The sequence below is a fragment of the Melopsittacus undulatus genome, chromosome 21, assembly GCF_012275295.1.
Source record: "Melopsittacus undulatus isolate bMelUnd1 chromosome 21, bMelUnd1.mat.Z, whole genome shotgun sequence".
NCBI lineage: Eukaryota > Metazoa > Chordata > Aves > Psittaciformes > Psittaculidae > Melopsittacus > Melopsittacus undulatus.
Window position 1 is genome coordinate 21207 of NC_047547.1, and position 13757 is coordinate 34963.

At 53.1% G+C, this 13757-nt stretch overlaps 1 protein-coding gene across 3 annotated transcripts; it reads right to left on the reverse strand.

Annotated features, from left to right (window-relative positions):
* Nucleotides 1–10482: 10482 nt before the first annotated feature.
* Nucleotides 10483–13073, reverse strand: LOC117437331 (integrator complex subunit 7-like). Of its 3 annotated transcripts, none has more exons than XR_004550429.1 (3): nucleotides 12883–13065; nucleotides 11303–11419; nucleotides 10483–10652 (listed from the first exon to the last, which is right to left on the reverse strand). XR_004550429.1 is itself a non-coding variant. In XM_034071540.1 (2 exons), exons 1-2 carry the CDS (start codon nucleotides 13007–13009, stop codon nucleotides 12505–12507), a joined length of 303 nt encoding a protein of 100 aa, XP_033927431.1. In that variant the 5' UTR covers nucleotides 13010–13073; the 3' UTR covers nucleotides 12420–12504. The 3 variants fall into 3 exon arrangements, 1 of the variants encoding a protein (XP_033927431.1); XR_004550428.1 differs by having other exon boundaries at nucleotides 10483–10655; nucleotides 12883–13060; XM_034071540.1 differs by lacking the exons at nucleotides 10483–10652; nucleotides 11303–11419 and adding an exon at nucleotides 12420–12680 and having other exon boundaries at nucleotides 12883–13073.
* Between the last annotated feature and the right edge of the window lie 684 nt (nucleotides 13074–13757).

Consider the following 13757-nt stretch of genomic DNA (forward strand, 5'->3'; position numbering starts at 1 on the left):
GAGTGCACCCTAACCCGAATGTCGGGAAGAGGGCACCCTAACCCTAATGTCGGAAAGGGGGTACCCTAACCCTAATGTCGGGAAGAGTGCACCCTAACCCTAATGTCGGAAAGTGGGTACCCTAACCCTAATGTCGGGAAGAGTGCACCCCAGCCATAATGTCAGATTTGAGTGCACCCTAACCCGAATGTCGGGAAGAGGGCACCCTAACCCCCATGTCGGAAAGGGGGTACCCTAACCCTAATGTCGGGAAGAGTGCACCCTAACCCTAATGTCGGAAAGTGGGTACCCTAACCCTAATGTCGGGAAGAGTGCACCCCAGCCATAATGTCAGATTGAGTGCACCCTAACCCTAATGTCGGGAAGAGGGCACCCTAACCCTAATGTCGGAAAGGGGGTACCCTAACCCTAATGTCGGGAAGAGTGCACCCTAACCCTAATGTCGGAAAGTGGGTACCCTAACCCTAATGTCGGGAAGAGTGCACCCCAGCCATAATGTCAGATTGAGTGCACCCTAACCCGAATGTCGGGAAGAGGGCACCCTAACCCCAATGTCGGAAAGGGGGTACCCTAACCCTAATGTCGGGAAGAGTGCACCCTAACCCTAATGTCGGAAAGTGGGTACCCTAACCCTAATGTCGGGAAGAGTGCACCCCAGCCATAATGTCAGATTGAGTGCACCCTAACCCGAATGTCGGGAAGAGGGCACCCTAACCCTAATGTCGGAAAGGGGGTACCCTAACCCTAATGTCGGGAAGAGTGCACCCTAACCCTAATGTCGGAAAGTGGGTACCCTAACCCTAATGTCGGGAAGAGTGCACCCCAGCCATAATGTCAGATTGAGTGCACCCTAACCAGAATGTTGGGAAGAGGGCACCCTAACCCCAATGTCTGAAAGGGGGTACCCTAACCCTAATGTCGGGAAGAGTGCACCCTAACCCTAATGTCGGAAAGTGGGTACCCTAACCCTAATGTCGGGAAGAGTGCACCCCAGCCATAATGTCAGATTGAGTGCACCCTAACCCGAATGTCGGGAAGAGGGCACCCTAACCCTAATGTCGGAAAGGGGGTACCCTAACCCTAATGTCGGGAAGAGTGCACCCTAACCCTAATGTCGGAAAGTGGGTACCCTAACCCTAATGTCGGGAAGAGTGCACCCTAACCCTAATGTCGGAAAGTGGGTACCCTAACCCTAATGTCGGGAAGAGTGCACCCCAGCCATAATGTCAGATTGAGTGCACCCTAACCCGAATGTCGGGAAGAAGGCACCCTAACCCTAATGTCGGGAAGAGTGCACCCTAACCCTAATGTCGGAAAGTGGGTACCCTAACCCTAATGTCGGGAAGAGTGCACCCCAGCCATAATTTCAGATTCAGTGCACCCTAACCCGAATGTCGGGAAGAGGGCACCCTAACCCTAATGTCGGAAAGGGGGTACCCTAACCCTAATGTCGGGAAGAGTGCACCCTAACCCTAATGTCGGAAAGTGGGTACCCTAACCCTAATGTCGGGAAGAGTGCACCCCAGCCATAATGTCAGATTGAGTGCACCCTAACCCGAATGTCGGGAAGAGGGCACCCTAACCCCAATGTCGGAAAGGGGGTACCCTAACCCTAATGTCGGGAAGAGTGCACCCTAACCCTAATGTCGGAAAGTGGGTACCCTAACCCTAATGTCGGGAAGAGTGCACCCCAGCCATAATGTCAGATTGAGTGCACCCTAACCCGAATGTCGGGAAGAGGGCACCCTAACCCCAATGTCGGAAAGTGGGTACCCTAACCCTAATGTCGGGAAGAGTGCACCCCAGCCATAATGTCAGATTGAGTGCACCCTAACCCGAATGTCGGGAAGAAGGCACCCTAACCCTAATGTCGGAAAGGGGGTACCCTAACCCTAATGTCGGGAAGAGTGCACCCTAACCCTAATATCGGAAAGTGGGTACCCTAAACCTAATGTCGGGAAGAGTGCACCCCAGCCATAATTTCAGATTCAGTGCACCCTAACCCGAATGTCGGGAAGAGGGCACCCTAACCCTAATGTCGGAAAGGGGGTACCCTAACCCTAATGTCGGGAAGAGTGCACCCTAACCCTAATGTCGGAAAGTGGGTACCCTAACCCTAATGTCGGGAAGAGTGCACCCCAGCCATAATGTCAGATTGAGTGCACCCTAACCCGAATGTCGGGAAGAGGGCACCCTAACCCTAATGTCGGAAAGGGGGTACCCTAACCCTAATGTCGGGAAGAGTGCACCCTAACCCTAATGTCGGAAAGTGGGTACCCTAACCCTAATGTCGGGAAGAGTGCACCCCAGCCATAATGTCAGATTGAGTGCACCCTAACCCGAATGTCGGGAAGAGGGCACCCTAACCCTAATGTCGGAAAGGGGGTACCCTAACCCTAATGTCGGAAGAGTGCACCCTAACCCTAATGTCGGAAAGTGGGTACCCTAACCCTAATGTCGGGAAGAGTGCACCCTAACCCTAATGTCGGAAAGTGGGTACCCTAACCCTAATGTCGGGAAGAGTGCACCCCAGCCATAATGTCAGATTGAGTGCACCCTAACCCGAATGTCGGGAAGAAGGCACCCTAACCCTAATGTCGGGAAGAGTGCACCCTAACCCTAATGTCGGAAAGTGGGTACCCTAACCCTAATGTCGGGAAGAGTGCACCCCAGCCATAATTTCAGATTCAGTGCACCCTAACCCGAATGTCGGGAAGAGGGCACCCTAACCCTAATGTCGGAAAGGGGGTACCCTAACCCTAATGTCGGGAAGAGTGCACCCTAACCCTAAGGTCGGAAAGTGGGTACCCTAACCCTAATGTCGGGAAGAGTGCACCCCAGCCATAATGTCAGATTGAGTGCACCCTAACCCGAATGTCGGGAAGAGGGCACCCTAACCCTAATGTCGGAAAGGGGGTACCCTAACCCTAATGTCGGGAAGAGTGCACCCTAACCCTAATGTCGGAAAGTGGGTACCCTAACCCTAATGTCGGGAAGAGTGCACCCCAGCCATAATGTCAGATTGAGTGCACCCTAACCCGAATGTCGGGAAGAGGGCACCCTAACCCCAATGTCGGAAAGTGGGTACCCTAACCCTAATGTCGGGAAGAGTGCACCCCAGCCATAATGTCAGATTGAGTGCACCCTAACCCGAATGTCGGGAAGAAGGCACCCTAACCCTAATGTCAGAAAGGGGGTACCCTAACCCTAATGTCGGGAAGAGTGCACCCTAACCCTAATATCGGAAAGTGGGTACCCTAACCCTAATGTCGGGAAGAGTGCACCCCAGCCATAATGTCAGATTGAGTGCACCCTAACCCGAATGTCGGGAAGAGGGCACCCTAACCCTAATGTCGGAAAGGGGGTACCCTAACCCTAATGTCGGGAAGAGTGCACCCTAACCCTAATGTCGGAAAGTGGGTACCCTAACCCTAATGTCGGGAAGAGTGCACCCCAGCCATAATGTCAGATTGAGTGCACCCTAACCCGAATGTCGGGAAGAGGGCACCCTAACCCTAATGTCGGAAAGGGGGTACCCTAACCCTAATGTCGGGAAGAGTGCACCCTAACCCTAATGTCGGAAAGTGGGTACCCTAACCCTAATGTCGGGAAGAGTGCACCCCAGCCATAATGTCAGATTGAGTGCACCCTAACCCGAATGTCGGGAAGAGGGCACCCTAACCCCAATGTCGGAAAGGGGGTACCCTAACCCTAATGTCGGGAAGAGTGCACCCTAACCCTAATGTCGGAAAGTGGGTACCCTAACCCTAATGTCGGGAAGAGTGCACCCCAGCCATAATGTCAGATAGAGTGCACCCTAACCCGAATGTCGGGAAGAGGGCACCCTAACCCTAATGTCGGAAAGGGGGTACCCTAACCCTAATGTCGGGAAGAGTGCACCCTAACCCTAATGTCGGAAAGTGGGTACCCTAACCCTAATGTCGGGAAGAGTGCACCCCAGCCATAATGTCAGATTGAGTGCACCCTAACCCGAATGTCGGGAAGAGGGCACCCTAACCCTAATGTCGGAAAGGGGGTACCCTAACCCTAATGTCGGGAAGAGTGCACCCTAACCCTAATGTCGGAAAGTGGGTACCCTAACCCTAATGTCGGGAAGAGTGCACCCCAGCCATAATGTCAGATTGAGTGCACCCTAACCAGAATGTCGGGAAGAGGGCACCCTAACCCCAATGTCTGAAAGGGGGTACCCTAACCCTAATGTCGGGAAGAGTGCACCCTAACCCTAATGTCGGAAAGTGGGTACCCTAACCCTAACTGTCGGGAAGAGTGCACCCCAGCCATAATGTCAGATTGAGTGCACCCTAACCCGAATGTCGGGAAGAGGGCACCCTAACCCTAATGTCGGAAAGGGGGTACCCTAACCCTAATGTCGGGAAGAGTGCACCCTAACCCTAATGTCGGAAAGTGGGTACCCTAACCCTAATGTCGGGAAGAGTGCACCCTAACCCTAATGTCGGAAAGTGGGTACCCTAACCCTAATGTCGGGAAGAGTGCACCCCAGCCATAATGTCAGATTGAGTGCACCCTAACCCGAATGTCGGGAAGAAGGCACCCTAACCCTAATGTCGGGAAGAGTGCACCCTAACCCTAATGTCGGAAAGTGGGTACCCTAACCCTAATGTCGGGAAGAGTGCACCCCAGCCATAATGTCAGATTGAGTGCACCCTAACCCGAATGTCGGGAAGAGGGCACCCTAACCCTAATGTCGGAAAGGGGGTACCCTAACCCTAATGTCGGGAAGTGGGTACCCTAACCCTAATGTCGGGAAGAGTGCACCCCAGCCATAATGTCAGATTGAGTGCACCCTAACCCGAATGTCGGGAAGAGGGCACCCTAACCCTAATGTCGGAAAGGGGGTACCCTAACCCTAATGTCGGGAAGAGTGCACCCTAACCCTAATGTCGGAAAGTGGGTACCCTAACCCTAATGTCGGGAAGAGTGCACCCCAGCCATAATGTCAGATTGAGTGCACCCTAACCCGAATGTCGGGAAGAGGGCACCCTAACCCCAATGTCGGAAAGTGGGTACCCTAACCCTAATGTCGGGAAGAGTGCACCCCAGCCATAATGTCAGATTGAGTGCACCCTAACCCGAATGTCGGGAAGAAGGCACCCTAACCCTAATGTCGGAAAGGGGGTACCCTAACCCTAATGTCGGGAAGAGTGCACCCTAACCCTAATGTCGGAAAGTGGGTACCCTAACCCTAATGTCGGGAAGAGTGCACCCCAGCCATAATTTCAGATTCAGTGCACCCTAACCCGAATGTCGGGAAGAGGGCACCCTAACCCTAATGTCGGAAAGGGGGTACCCTAACCCTAATGTCGGGAAGAGTGCACCCTAACCCTAATGTCGGAAAGTGGGTACCCTAACCCTAATGTCGGGAAGAGTGCACCCCAGCCATAATGTCAGATTGAGTGCACCCTAACCCGAATGTCGGGAAGAGGGCACCCTAACCCTAATGTCGGAAAGGGGGTACCCTAACCCTAATGTCGGGAAGAGTGCACCCTAACCCTAATGTCGGAAAGTGGGTACCCTAACCCTAATGTCGGGAAGAGTGCAGCCCAGCCATAATGTCAGATTGAGTGCACCCTAACCCGAATGTCGGGAAGAGGGCACCCTAACCCTAATGTCGGAAAGGGGGTACCCTAACCCTAATGTCGGGAAGAGTGCACCCTAACCCTAATGTCGGAAAGTGGGTACCCTAACCCTAATGTCGGGAAGAGTGCACCCCAGCCATAATGTCAGATTGAGTGCACCCTAACCCGAATGTCGGGAAGAAGGCACCCTAACCCTAATGTCGGAAAGGGGGTACCCTAACCCTAATGTCGGGAAGTGTGCACCCTAACCCTAATGTCGGAAAGTGGGTACCCTAACCCTAATGTCGGGAAGAGTGCACCCCAGCCATAATGTCAGATTGAGTGCACCCTAACCCGAATGTCGGGAAGAAGGCACCCTAACCCTAATGTCGGAAAGGGGGTACCCTAACCCTAATGTCGGGAAGAGTGCACCCTAACCCTAATGTCGGAAAGTGGGTACCCTAACCCTAATGTCGGGAAGAGTGCACCCCAGCCATAATTTCAGATTCAGTGCACCCTAACCCGAATGTCGGGAAGAGGGCACCCTAACCCTAATGTCGGAAAGGGGGTACCCTAACCCTAATGTCGGGAAGAGTGCACCCTAACCCTAATGTCGGAAAGTGGGTACCCTAACCCTAATGTCGGGAAGAGTGCACCCCAGCCATAATGTCAGATTGAGTGCACCCTAACCCGAATGTCGGGAAGAGGGCACCCTAACCCTAATGTCGGAAAGGGGGTACCCTAACCCTAATGTCGGGAAGAGTGCACCCTAACCCTAATGTCGGAAAGTGGGTACCCTAACCCTAATGTCGGGAAGAGTGCACCCCAGCCATAATGTCAGATTGAGTGCACCCTAACCCTAATGTCGGGAAGAGGGCACCCTAACCCTAATGTCGGAAAGGGGGTACCCTAACCCTAATGTCGGGAAGAGTGCACCCTAACCCTAATGTCGGAAAGTGGGTACCCTAACCCTAATGTCGGGAAGAGTGCACCCCAGCCATAATGTCAGATTTAGTGCACCCTAACCCGAATGTCGGGAAGAGGGCACCCTAACCCTAATGTCGGAAAGGGGGTACCCTAACCCTAATGTCGGGAAGAGTGCACCCTAACCCTAATGTCGGAAAGTGGGTACCCTAACCCTAATGTCGGGAAGAGTGCACCCCAGCCATAATGTCAGATTGAGTGCACCCTAACCCTAATGTCGGGAAGAGGGCACCCTAAAACTAATGTAGGAAAGGGGGTACCCTAACCCTAATGTCGGGAAGAGTGCACCCTAACCCTAATGTCGGAAAGTGGGTACCCTAACCCTAATGTCGGGAAGAGTGCACCCCAGCCATAATGTCAGATTGAGTGCACCCTAACCCGAATGTCGGGAAGAGGGCACCCTAACCCCAATGTCGGAAAGGGGGTACCCTAACCCTAATGTCGGGAAGAGTGCACCCTAACCCTAATGTCGGAATGTGGGTACCCTAACCCTAATGTCGGGAAGAGTGCACCCCAGCCATAATGTCAGATTGAGTGCACCCTAACCCGAATGTCGGGAAGAGGGCACCCTAACCCCAATGTCGGAAAGGGGGTACCCTAACCCTAATGTCGGGAAGAGTGCACCCTAACCCTAATGTCGGAAAGTGGGTACCCTAACCCTAATGTCGGGAAGAGTGCACCCCAGCCATAATGTCAGATTGAGTGCACCCTAACCCGAATGACGGGAAGAGGGCACCCTAACCCTAATGTCGGAAAGGGGGTACCCTAACCCTAATGTCCGGAAGAGTGCACCCTAACCCTAATGTCGGAAAGTGGGTACCCTAACCCTAATGTCGGGAAGAGTGCACCCCAGCCATAATGTCAGATTGAGTGCACCCTAACCCGAATGTCGGGAAGAGGGCACCCTAACCCTAATGTCGGAAAGGGGGTACCCTAACCCTAATGTCGGGAAGAGTGCACCCTAACCCTAATGTCGGAAAGTGGGTACCCTAACCCTAATGTCGGGAAGAGTGCACCCCAGCCATAATGTCAGATTGAGTGCACCCTAACCCGAATGTCGGGAAGAGGGCACCCTAACCCTAATGTCGGAAAGGGGGTACCCTAACCCTAATGTCGGGAAGAGTGCACCCTAACCCTAATGTCGGAAAGTGGGTACCCTAACCCTAATGTCGGGAAGAGTGCACCCCAGCCATAATGTCAGATAGAGTGCACCCTAACCCGAATGTCGGGAAGAGGGCACCCTAACCCTAATGTCGGAAAGGGGGTACCCTAACCCTAATGTCGGGAAGAGTGCACCCTAACCCTAATGTCGGAAAGTGGGTACCCTAACCCTAATGTCGGGAAGAGTGCACCCCAGCCATAATGTCAGATTGAGTGCACCCTAACCCGAATGTCGGGAAGAGGGCACCCTAACCCTAATGTCGGAAAGGGGGTACCCTAACCATAATGTCGGGAAGAGTGCACCCTAACCCTAATGTCGGAAAGTGGGTACCCTAACCCTAATGTCGGGAAGAGTGCACCCCAGCCATAATGTCAGATTGAGTGCACCCTAACCAGAATGTCGGGAAGAGGGCACCCTAACCCCAATGTCTGAAAGGGGGTACCCTAACCCTAATGTCGGGAAGAGTGCACCCTAACCCTAATGTCGGAAAGTGGGTACCCTAACCCTAATGTCGGGAAGAGTGCACCCCAGCCATAATGTCAGATTGAGTGCACCCTAACCCGAATGTCGGGAAGAGGGCACCCTAACCCTAATGTCGGAAAGGGGGTACCCTAACCCTAATGTCGGGAAGAGTGCACCCTAACCCTAATGTCGGAAAGGGGGTACCCTAACCCTAATGTCGGGAAGAGTGCACCCTAACCCTAATGTCGGAAAGTGGGTACCCTAACCCTAATGTCGGGAAGAGTGCAGCCCAGCCATAATGTCAGATTGAGTGCACCCTAACCCGAATGTCGGGAAGAGGGCACCCTAACCCTCATGTCGGAAAGGGGGTACCCTAACCCTAATGTCGGGAAGAGTGCACCCTAACCCTAATGTCGGAAAGTGGGTACCCTAACCCTAATGTCGGGAAGAGTGCACCCCAACCATAATGTCAGATAGAGTGCACCCTAACCCGAATGTCGGGAAGAGGGCACCCTAACCCTAATGTCGGAAAGGGGGTACCCTAACCCTAATGTCGGGAAGAGTGCACCCTAACCCTAATGTCGGAAAGTGGGTACCCTAACCCTAATGTCGGGAAGAGTGCAGCCCAGCCATAATGTCAGATTGAGTGCACCCTAACCCGAATGTCGGGAAGAGGGCACCCTAACCCTAATGTCGGAAAGGGGGTACCCTAACCCTAATGTCGGGAAGAGTGCACCCTAACCCTAATGTCGGAAAGTGGGTACCCTAACCCTAATGTCGGGAAGAGTGCAGCCCAGCCATAATGTCAGATTGAGTGCACCCTAACCCTAATGTCGGGAAGAGGGCACCCTAACCCTAATGTCGGAAAGGGGGTACCCTAACCCTAATGTCGGAAAGTGGGTACCCTAACCCTAATGTCGGGAAGAGTGCACCCTAACCCTAATGCCGGAAAGTGGGTACCCTAACCCTAATGTCGGGAAGAGTGCACCCTAACCCTAATGTCAGGAAGGGAGTACCCCAACCCTAATGTCAGGAAGTCTGTACCCTAACCCTAATATCAGGAAGTCTGTACCCTAACCCTATTGACGGCCCTAGCCCTAGCGGCGACCCGGGACGGATCTACCTAGCGCCTAATTTGTTTTGCCTTTCCGTCATCTATCATCTCTCATCTGCCATCTCTCATCTGCCATCGATCATGTACCCTTCTATCATCATCTATCATCTAGCATTTACTTACCTGCAAAATTGACTTACCTGCAAAATTTACTTACCTGCCAAAACATCATAGGGGTACAGAAACAACCCATACAAGTACAAGATCAATAGTCCCTCCCAACCACCCCCACCCTCTGCTTTTTCAGTTAAGGCAACAATTATAACAAGTTATATTCAGGGAGGAAAACATCATAGGGGTACAGAAACAACCCATACAAGATCAATAGTCCATCCCATCCACCCTCACCCTCTCCTTTTTCAATTAACACAACAATTACAACAAGTTACAGTCAGGGAGGAAAACATCATAGGGGTACAGAAACAACCCATACAAGATCAATAGTCCATCCAATCCACCCCCACCCTCTCCTTTTTCAGTTAAGGCAACAATTACAACAAGTTACAGTCAGGGAGGAAAAAATCATAGGGGTACAGAAACAATCCATACAAGATCAATAGTCCATCCCATCCACACTCACCCTCTCCCTTTTTAAGGCAACAATTATAACAAGTTATAATCAGGAAGGAAAACATCATAGGGGTACAGAAACAACCCATACAAGTACAACATCAATGGCCAGTCCCATCCACCCTCACCCTCTCCCTTTTCAGTTCAGACAATAAGTACAACAAGTTAAAGTCTGGGAGAAAAACATTATAGTGGTACAAAAACAACCCATACAAGATCAATAGTCCCTCCCATCCACCCCTGCACTCTCCGTTTTCAGTTAAGGCAACTATTATAACAAGTTACAGTCAGGGAGGAAAACATCATAGGGGTACAGAAACAACCCATACAAGTACAAAATCAATAGTCCCTCCCATCCACCCTCACCCTCTCCATTTTTTTATTAACACAACAAAAAGCATTTCTACAAGTCCGCACTCGTGCAATTCTTGCAGAGCCAAGGCCACGCAGTGAGCGATCCCAATACCCTGAGCCTTGTTGCTGGACAAGAAGATTCTTGGCAGGCATAAGCAAGGTCAATTGTCTTGTTATGCTTCTGTAATTTCCCATGTTTTCGTGCAGAGAATGATCTCTGCCAAGGCTGTAGTTTCCCACGGTGTTTTTACAAATACAGTATTACAAAATACACAAATGCAGTTTTACAAATACAAGAACAAACAAGTTATAAACATTAGCTTTGTAAACAGTAGTAACCTCTAGACTCACCAATTAGAGCTCAGCATCCAAGGTTGCTCAGCTTTCTCCTTGAGTCAGCTACATCCACCTGCTAAACATGCACAGAGCTACCCACATGAATTCAAGCTAAATAGATTAGCCTAAAGAGAAAGAGGTTCAGTATCGCAGCAAAAACCTGGACATTCCTCAGCTTTGCAGAGCCTAACATTTACTCCCAACACAACCCTTTCTTCTACCCATTCCCCAAGAGCTATTCACACACCAAACCCGACGTTCATTTTCTCCTGCTCCACAGCTCCCTGCTGTGCTAAAAGACTTGCTAGTGTAGCTGAAAAAGGGACCTGTTCTTTCTGTGTGCTGACCGGCAGCACAACCAGACTATCGCAAGGAAATCGCAGAACAATTTACAGCTTAGCTGACTTTTAAAGATTCAAGAGCTTGGCCCAACAGGAGCTAAGCTTGTCTGACTGTTCCAAAGCAAACACCATTACATTTATAAGGAAGCAACCTATCCAAGGACACTGTGATACCAAAGAAAGGCAGTGCAAAAAAGCAGACAATGCTTCAGATGGAGCAAACCTCTGAAGAGTCAATGACTTCAAAAGAAGTGATTGTGCTGCTGGACAAGGTAGTGCCTTTGCCCTGAGCTTTCAAAGCAGATCAGCAAGATACATGCTTGCCTCAGTGCTGAAGTTCCAGCTGAATGCACTGTTATTCTCTCTACTTCCACCTACTTACCAGAAGCAGCTTCCTCGGTATGCTCGTCCGCAGTGCCACATCTTCTTTTGCTGCGTCAAACACAAGGCCAGGAAGTGCATCCAGTAAGTAAACTCCCCAAGAGGTGAAGGACAGGAACTAATAAGAAAAAAAATAATTACTAAAATAGTTGCACTGAAGTAAAACAGAAAACTGATGTCAAAGCTGGAAACACAGTGCTCCAATCCCAAATCTGCTTCATGCCTTTAGCCCTTCCATTACCACTCTGCAGCCTCACGCAGTAGCTCACTCTAAACTGTACGTGCATTCTCACTAGCTCCCGGTCAGTGGTTCAGAGGGAAGGGACTGGGGCTTGACAAGGTCTGGTTTGTTCTCATGAGGGTGACGGCGTATTGAAGCTCTCCGGCTTCCAGGCACAAAGGGGAAAATACTGTGACACGCCCTGACAACAGGGGGTCACGCTGCCAGGCCACCAGCAGCACAGGCAGCCATGCAGGCAGAGACCCAGATCCTGACTACAGGCAGGTCGCATTGCCTGCACCACAACTAAGTGGCTTGGCGCCGTCTTTGGAAAGAAGGGGCGAGTCCAGACCATCCCTCTGCTCGTGGACTTAGGGAAGACGCCCCTGTTACTGCACAGAGCCCTGCTCTCCTTCCAGGGAGGCTTAAGCTAAGCTGCAGCAATTTTAACAGGTGCCTAAAGGACAAGCTCACTCACTCCCCCACATTGATAGACAAGGACAAGACAAACACAAAACAAAACGTCCCAAAAAGGGAGACGGTCTCTGTGCAGCCACTGTCCGGGGAGTCACCCTACTCACCAAGCAAGAGAGGAGAGCCTCAGACCATGCCCAGGGCTGCATGGAAGCCGGAGAGCTTCAACAGGCCAAGGGGCAAATGCTGTGACACGCCCTGACAACAGGGGGTCACGCTGGGTAGGCCACCAGCAGGCAGAAAGCTGCTGGGGCAGAGGAGAGGGGCAGGGAAATGGCCCTCCCCTGCTTACAGGGTGGCCTGGGGGTCCAAGAGAGCTCTATTTCCCCCTCGGGTGTGGAGACGCTGGCTCTCACCCTCCTTACAGGGTTGCCACGCTCTCCGGGCAGCCAAAGGAGCAACACGGCCAAAGGCCAAAACCAAGAGTAGCAAAGACCTGAGCCCTGCTTACAGGGAGGTCGCCCAGCACACAACGTTCCTCAGGGCCCCCCAGAGGTGCCATCATGCTCTTATGAGACCTCGCCCTGTGCCCACAGGGTTTCCCTTTGCCCAGGGTGCCTTTCTCGTGCCCCCTCTTCTGCCCGACGCAGAAGAGGGTTAGGATTAGGGAAAGGGTATTTCTTGAAGAGCCTGGGAAAACGAACGACGGCTTCGCACTGCTCTCCGAGCTTCCCATACCTGAGACCTAAACGAGACACCAACAACCACTGCAGACACCGACACTGCTTCCCGGCCATGCCCTATCAACCCCCCGCTGGCGGTACAAAAGCGAGCTCCCGTCAGCCGAGGGCCGCGGGCCGAGACAACACCGCCCCTCAGGCGGTGGAAGCCGAGGACCATAACAGCAACATTACAAGGCAGGCACTGCCATGGCCGCTCGGCCTCACCTTTGTCGACTTCCATGAGAGCAGAATTCGCGTCCAGCTCCTGCTCCCCATAGCCCGCATCGGACAGGAACGACTTGGCGCTGGCAGCCATACCGACCGCTTCAGCTCGGACGGGACACCTGCGCATGCTCCGCTCAACCACACCGCCTCAGCGAACGCGCAATACGCACGCGCAGCCGCCGCACGGAGCCGCCACTACGCACGCGCAGTGGGCAGTACGCAGCCGCCGTACGCAGCCACCGTACGGAGCCGCGGTACGCAGCCGGCATACAAAGGCGCCGTACTGAACCGCCGTACGGAGCCGCCATTACGCACGCGCAGTAGGCAGTACGGAGCCGCCGTACGCAAACGCCGTACGGAGCCGCCGTAAGCAAACGCCGTACGGAGCCGCCCTTACGCACGCGCAGTAGGCAGTACGGAGCCGCTGTACGAAGCCGCAAATATGCACGCGTAGTAGGCAGTACGCACCCGCCGTACGGAGCCGCCATTATGCACGCGTAGTAGGCAGTACGGAGCCGCCGTACGGAGCCGCCGTACTTAGCCGCCGTACGGAGCCGCCGTACGCAGCAGCCGTACGCAGGCGCCGCACTGAGCCGCCGTACGGAGCCGCCACTACGCACGCGCAGTGGGCAGTACGCAGCCGCCATACGCAGCCACCGTACGGAGCCGCGGTACGCAGCCGGCGTACAAAGGCGCCGTACTGAACCGCCGTACGGAGCCGCCATTACGCACGCGCAGTAGGCAGTACGGAGCCGCCGTACGCAAACGCCGTACGGAGCCGCTGTACGCAAATGCCGTACGGAGCCGCGGTACGCAGCCGCCGTACGCAGGCGCCGTACTGAGCCGCCGTACGGAGCCGCCATTACGCACGCGCA

Bases quoted from the DNA above. Each gene is read 5' to 3' on its own strand.
- LOC117437331 (XM_034071540.1), bottom strand. From the start codon at position 13,009: ATGCGCAGGTGTCCCGTCCGAGCTGAAGCGGTCGGTATGGCTGCCAGC. The intron at 12,681-12,882 runs GTGAGGCCGAGC...TGTCTCGTTTAG, and splicing joins TCTCATGGAAGTCGACAAAG to GTCTCAGGTATGGGAAGCTC.